Source organism: Naegleria fowleri (genome assembly GCF_008403515.1).
Source record: "Naegleria fowleri strain ATCC 30894 chromosome Unknown tig68, whole genome shotgun sequence".
Lineage (NCBI taxonomy): Eukaryota > Heterolobosea > Eutetramitea > Acrasida > Naegleriidae > Naegleria > Naegleria fowleri.
Window position 1 is genome coordinate 454,691 of NW_025408000.1, and position 7,120 is coordinate 461,810.

Consider the following 7,120-nt stretch of genomic DNA (forward strand, 5'->3'; position numbering starts at 1 on the left):
TTTACTTGTTGTGAAATGTGAACTTTTGGTGGATTAATCCAAAATAAGGGACATGATTTCCTTTTCATCCAAATCACCTGCATCGTCGACGACTACAGCAGATTCAACTGCTGCGTCATCATCTTCATCCAGTTCGGAACTGTCAACCTCTTCCTCTTTGTCTTGCATTTTGAATTGACCCTTATAAACTGTTTCTTGAATAGTGCTCTTTTGTTTAGCTATTGTTAAAATGCGTTCCTCAACTGAATTCTTTGTAATTAATCTGTAAATGGTGACAGGTTTAGTTTGACCAATACGATGGACACGATCCATAGCTTGAGCATCAAGAGTAGGGTTCCAGTCACTATCATAAAATATAACTGTATCTGCAGCTGTCAAAGTAATTCCTAATCCACCTGCTTTGGTCGAAAGCAAAAACACAAATACAGGATCCACTCGTTGATTCTGGAATGCATCAACCATGTCTCTTCTCTCTGCCACTCCTGTAGAACCATCCAATCTAAAATAGCTATATCTTCTCTTAATCATATATTCCTCAAGAAGATCGATCATTTTAGTCATTTGACAAAAGATGAGCACTCGGTGTCCTTCTACCTTTAACCTGAACAATAACTGATCCAATACTCGCATCTTTCCAGAATCTGCAATCAACTTGCTCACGTTTGGTAACACAACATTGGATGATCCAAAGGTGTTGTACACAAATTGATTTCTGTGCAAGAATTTCTTGTCAATAAATCGTGTAGTTTTTACAGGCTCCAAATGGTAAGTGCTACTAATATCAGAGCAACGTATTTCAATAGGTGGTGCAATAACAGTCTCAAAACAACATTTCACCTTTCTAATAACTGTTCCATTATTTCGGAAGAGAGTTTCAATGTTGTGGATAAGCATGTCACATCTTTGAATATGAGCAGTTAATTGTTCAGAAACAAGCTCGTCCATTAAGAATTGGAATGTCTTCTTTCTATTTCTAAATTCAACGAGTCGGTTACGTAAGTTTCGTAACTTGTACAATCTCCACAAAGAATCTTTCAAATAATAAAACAAAGTTCCATACGTATGAAGAAGATAGGAAGGATCTTGAGAAAAATTAAATCTCTTGAATATAGATAACCTTTTTGCTTCTTCGTCAAGAGATCCTTCTGGCATTATTTCTCTAAAAATTATCTTTGGTAGTGTTAAAGAAATAGGGTTTTTCAGATTTTCATACTCGTCATAAATCTTTCCAGGAACATGTTTCACATGTCCTGGGTGTTCTGAAAAAGTAACAGGAGTGAATACATCTTGTCTAAACTCCTTAAATAAATGAATGTGGTTGCATGCTTTTTTAAGTTGCATCACAATATTCATGAGTGCTGATTTGTTTGCCACAGAATCAGCAGTGCTGGTTGCTTTCTTCTTTTTCTTTTCTTTGGCAGAGTTCTTTTTGAACTCATCCTTAATGTACTTGTACATGTCTGCTTGCAAAGAGCTAAAGCCGCAATGTAGAACCAATTCTGTTTTGGGTGCCATCTCGCTTTCAACATCCTTTTTCACTCTTCTCAACATGAACGGTTTCAAAATCATGTGTAAGCGAGCAAGTTGTTGTTCATTCAGTTTAGCATCCTGTTCCTTAGAGGCATGTGACTCAATATCTTTGGAGAACCAATCATTAAATTCCTCATGAGAATCAAAGATAGAAGGCATAATAAAGTGGAGAAGAGCCCACAGCTCTTTCATGTTGTTTTGGATTGGAGTACCTGTGAGGAGCATTCTGTTTCTACACTTCATTCCTAATAAAGTCTTCCATCTCAAACTCTTGCTTGATTTGATAGCATGAGCTTCATCGAGTATCAAATATTGCCATTTCACTTTTTTGAAATACTTTTCATCTTCCAAAATAAGGCCATAACTTGAAATAACGACATGGAAGGGAGAATCTTTTTGATAAAGCTTGTCAGGATTGGTCCAATATTTTCTCAATAATTTTCTTTCTTTGAGAGCTCCCCAATAAGGAAGAACTCGCAGTGTGGGGCAAAACTTTTCGAATTCTTGTTGCCAATTGTGAAGCGTTGATGAAGGAGTAATAATGAGTGTAGGGCCCCAAATTCCCTTCTTCTCAGCTAAATATGCAATGAATGCAATTGTTTGAATTGTTTTACCTAGACCCATTTCACTATGAGTGACGTTTGAAAAGTGCGTGAATTAGTTTGTGAATTTTGGTTATTTAGAAATTGTAAATAATTTCGTCGTATCATTGGCAATATTAACCCAATCTACTTACTCTGCAAGAATACCATTGATACCCTGTTCATAAAGAGAGACTAGCCATTTCATACCCTTCAATTGGTATTTCTTAAGAGTACCATTGAAAATATTTGGTTCTTCTTGAATATCTTCACTAGTTTCAATTTTATCTTCCTCCATTTGAGTTCTATACTTTCCAGTTTCAGCGTCAAAGTCCATTGTGTATTGTTTCTGTTTTTCAGAAGCCAATAAGGCTCTTTCTCTTGAAGATGGCTCACCATTTTCTGATGATGCAGAAGCAGAGCCACTTTGATCAAGGGATGACACCTTTCTTGACATGAAATGTGAATAGAGCTCTGTTTGAGAGAGCAAGAAATTCAATTTTCTTTGTTGTCTTAAGGCTTCTTCTTTTTCTTCTTCTTCTTTCTTCTTTCGTTTTCTCTTTTCTGAAATTTCCTTTTCATGCTTTCTCCAAAAAGCTCCCAATCGGTCTGACAGTACCGAAGAAAGCTCGTCCAAGGAGGATTCTCGGTCGCTTCTCTCTCTGTGATGTTTGTCGTTGATTTTTTCAGAAGCCTCTCGAGCCAGTTGCAGCATTCGTGAATGCCTTCCACTGACACTACTGATGCCGCTCGTGGTAGTCGAAGTGACGCCTTTAGATGTGTGAGAGGACTTTGCTGTAAGTGTTTCATTCAATCTCTGATGAATGACTGCTCTCGAGAAATCTTCCAAGTGCTTGCTAAACTCTGTCCTATTCATCACGAATGAGTCAATCCAATTTTTCTTATTTTTCAAAAGAGAATTATTGTCAGAAAAGTGATAATGTGAACTCATACAATTCTGAAACTCCTCTACTACATATTGAGCATTGAAATTGTTCAGATGTATTTGAAAAGCAACTTCAAAACTTCCTTTCTCTTCTTTTGATGGCTTCTTTCTCTTTGCTTTTCTAAGTGAGGTAGAAACCAAAAGTGTTGGCTTGTTTGGATCCCTTGACAAGGCACTATTTTTTTGTACATGAACCTTAACTCCTTCCCCAGGTTTTTCCTTTTCTTTGTATTGTCATCACTGTTAGTGGGAATTAATTCTTCATAAATTTGGGTTGAAAGATAGTCCTCACAGATCACATCGAACAATTCTTCGAGATACTTGGATGCGTGTTCAAGAGTTCTGGTGTTGTCGTTGGCTGTTGTTGTTGTGGTGGTAGTGACAATTTCCCCTCCTTCTGGCAGGATGAGAGAAGTGACTGAAGTGGATGATGTGGTTTTGGCACTCTCATTCTGTGCATACTTTTGGAGTGACTCGTTACAAAAATCACCCAACCTATCGTATACCTCTTCCAGAGGAGAAGAGAATGAGCATGATGATTCGTTTTGCAAGATTAACATTTCCTCGTGATCCGTGAGAAAGTCTTTTGCAGAAGAATCAATACCACAAAGTTTGTTGGAAAGACAAGTCTCCAATTCGAGGAGAAATTCGCAATCACTCTTTTCAAGTGAAGGCCGAGAGTAAAGCTTGCTGTTGCTCGTGAGGATTGTTGATGATGATGATGATGATGGTGCTGTCGAAGAAGCAGAATGACCATTGGGTGGATGTTCATTGCTGCTTTCGGTCGGGTCAATGATTGTTGTTGGAGCAGCAGCAGCTAGGGTAGGAATAGAGCCTCCATTCATTGGTGTTGTTTGCCCTCCTTGCTGGTAATGATGAATCTCCGATCCATTATCTTGTTGTTCTTGTTGTTGCTGATGTTTCAGAGAGGAAGAAGGGAAAGTTGTGTTATTGTTTCCTGTTGCTACACCATCATGATTCATTCTCTCAATTATTATATATCGTCGTATCAAAAGCTTGTTGATGCAGGAGATTGCTTAGCTTCTTCTTGGTCAATAGATTGCTTTCAATGATAAAACACGGAAGAAAGAATAATTTTTTGTGTATGATCGATCTACTCACCCTTTCAATCACCCTGGGAATTGTTCGTTCCTTCTGTGTGTTGCTTCTCCTTCAATGCGTGAGTTGTCATCCTTTCAATTTCGGAAGGCGCTGTTGGTGATGAGATAAAATGAGCCTCTCTCTCGTAAAGAGACAAAACCCAACACAACATGAAACTCTCGCTTGTGGGTGTGCAAGTGGTGGCGTTGGAGAAACACAAGACCGAAAGAACTCGAGGTTTTGATGAAGATGCTCAATGTGGCTGCGAGTTCGGAAAGATTTATTGCCGAGCGATTTGTGTCATTCGTGATTGCTTCTCATCGACCATCGCATGAAAAATCAAATCGCGGAACCATTCTTTTTTTCTGTTTTGTTTCAAAGCCGTATCACGGTGACCAGCAACAACTTCATACAAGATTGACAACCTGCAGACAACAATTCACATCCTCTTTGAATAATCTATCCTATGGAATTACCATGTAGACATGTCCAAGTGGTTGAAAATGGCTCTGTTGGTTCGGGGTTTGCCCAGCGATGTTCGACACACAACGGTGTTTACAATTATAGTCCTTGAGCGATCCTCTGAATTCAGAAGTGGTGCGCCACCATTTTCGCCACTCTCCTTTTGTGTTCAGACAAAAAAACAACCAACACGAACAACCTGGTGTGTTTTATCTCTTTGAATTATTGGCGCTCTCATAGGTCGATATTCCTTCTCTGGGAAGAGCAGCTCTCTCAACAGCTTGAGTGGAATTGCCCATTCCTACCCTCATCATCAATACTCTTTCAAAAGCATAAAGACCTATGAATTAAGGTTTCTCTCTTCTTCCTTGTTGAATCCCATTCACTGAATAGAAGAGAATTAGCAACAAAAACCATTACGAATTCTCTCATCCTCATCACCACAAAATCCCTAATATTAACCCTAAGCCGAAAAAGATGGGCTCAATATGTAGCTCCCTGGAATATTCGACAGATTCCTCAAATACTTCCCCCAATTCCAAATATAATTTATACAAAACGACAAACATTGCCTCCGACCATCATCATAACAACAACACTCACCATCATAACCACAACAACAACAATACACTGTCGAATGGTGGCTACAATTCAAGCCATAGTACGGGTGGATACCTTACAGAAATGGAGTCCTCGCAGCAAAATTCAACAACGATCCAGATTCGGGTGACCTCAACAAATTCCGTAAGCACTAACAAGAACACATCATCTTCGACTGGTAAAATAAGGTCTTCTAAGGAAAGTGAAACCGGGTCGAATCAATCGAATGTTTCCTCAAACTCCCATAAAGCGCAAATACCGCATTCAATATCCTCTTCCAATATTCGAGTACAACCAGTAGATTGGGATCCCATTGCCTTCGCCGAAATGGAAATTGAGAAACGACAGAGAGATCCACGAACTTCAACATTAAGACAATCTTTGGAAATGTTCAGGTTTCCTTCCAGGGCTTCCGTACAGGTTGAGGAATAGAATGGAAATTCTCAATGTATGCTTGAGCAAGTTCGTTTGTTACCTTCCTGAATACGACCGTGTTCACCTCCTCGGTACAGTACCACAACCAACAAAGGCTCAAACCTCTCGTTGAAGTGTGTAAATACCCGTTTTTGTACGATACTCAGTCACAACGTATGAATCATTTTGTTCTATCAGCTTGGTTTCATACACTTGTAGCACCATGCACCACAACCTTTTTTCAACAACACACCTCGAGTTTATTTCAAATTACCAATCTTCAACTTGTTATAAATAAAGCTGGTAAGTCCTTGCTTTGATTTTTCAATTTTCAACCCGAAATAGGGTTGTGGAAGTTTCTGAGCTTTGAGCCAACATGCACAAAATATTTCAATTATTTTTTGGATAAAAAGTCGTTGAATGGAGCTCAGGTCATTCTCAGACAATTTTCTCATTTTGGAACTTTAAAAACTACTCGACCTATTGAAGAATCTGAAAAGAGAAGTTTTGCCGAGAATGTTCTCAATTTACTCACCAAGATGGGAGAATTCAACTTTAAGGATTTTCCCACGTTTGTTGGAATGAAAGTCACTGAAGTACTCATGCATCTCTTTACCATTAGTGACTTTAAAGCTAAAAAAGATTACATTGAGAAACAAAATGCTAAAAAATATGAAAATGAAATCAAGACAGAACCTATCACGTGGAATAGTTTGACATACATAAGCAAAGATGCCTATAAGAAGAAGAAGAGCTTACTCCAGCTCACTTAGGATATCACCTCCAAGAACTCCCTATCAATGACTTCAATTTACGTGTTTCTGTTTTTACTCAAAACCAATTGACAGTTAATTTTTGTGAATACATTATTGATCAAGTCTACACTTTCATTACTGATTGATATGTGACAATGTGTAAACCAAACGTTCTGAACCTTATAGCTCAGGAACAAAAGAGCATTGAAAAAATTATGGTAATCCTTAACAATATAAACGTCAAGCTTAGGTCCCCTTGTAAATACTTCGTAAGCCCTATTCTTTTGGCTGTTCGCTGCTGCTGCAGGTTTGATGGGCTCTCATTTTAACTTTCATTCAGAATTCATTATTAAATTCCACACTCGGACCCCTGAAATATATGATTAAAAAAGTCAGTTGGGTAATTGAAAACACTTGGTCTCATACTCTCAATCTTAAGGAAATGCATGTGGTTTACACTTCTCAGTACAGGACGTCAAATGAATCACCCAACAAATCTGTATTACGACTGGTATTCCCTTTGAAGAAAAGAAGCTCAAGATTGTTGAATAAGATCTGTATATGATTCATTTGTGTGGAAAAGCCAACAAACGAGTCGTGTGAAAAATTATGCCTTCATGTACTTGCAATAATCTTTGAAGCATTTGTCAACCTAAAGACATGAGAAGATGCAACTACAAAATCCACAAAATGATCTCCTGCCCTCAGTGGAATATTCATTAATTGAGTAA

General features: G+C 38.3%; 2 protein-coding genes across 2 annotated transcripts; one reads left to right on the forward strand and one right to left on the reverse strand.

The window, feature by feature from the left end:
* Positions 1-33: 33 nt before the first annotated feature.
* Positions 34-4,040, reverse strand: FDP41_009392 (uncharacterized protein; the record flags this gene model as incomplete). The annotated part of the gene is made up of 3 exons (XM_044713345.1): positions 34-2,158; positions 2,267-3,178; positions 3,253-4,040. 3 exons carry the CDS (start codon positions 4,038-4,040, stop codon positions 34-36), a joined length of 3,825 nt encoding a protein of 1,274 aa, XP_044557203.1.
* A 1,057-nt stretch (positions 4,041-5,097) lies between these two features.
* Positions 5,098-6,407, forward strand: FDP41_009393 (uncharacterized protein; the record flags this gene model as incomplete). The annotated part of the gene is made up of 2 exons (XM_044713346.1): positions 5,098-5,634; positions 6,048-6,407. 2 exons carry the CDS (start codon positions 5,098-5,100, stop codon positions 6,405-6,407), a joined length of 897 nt encoding a protein of 298 aa, XP_044557204.1.
* Between the last annotated feature and the right edge of the window lie 713 nt (positions 6,408-7,120).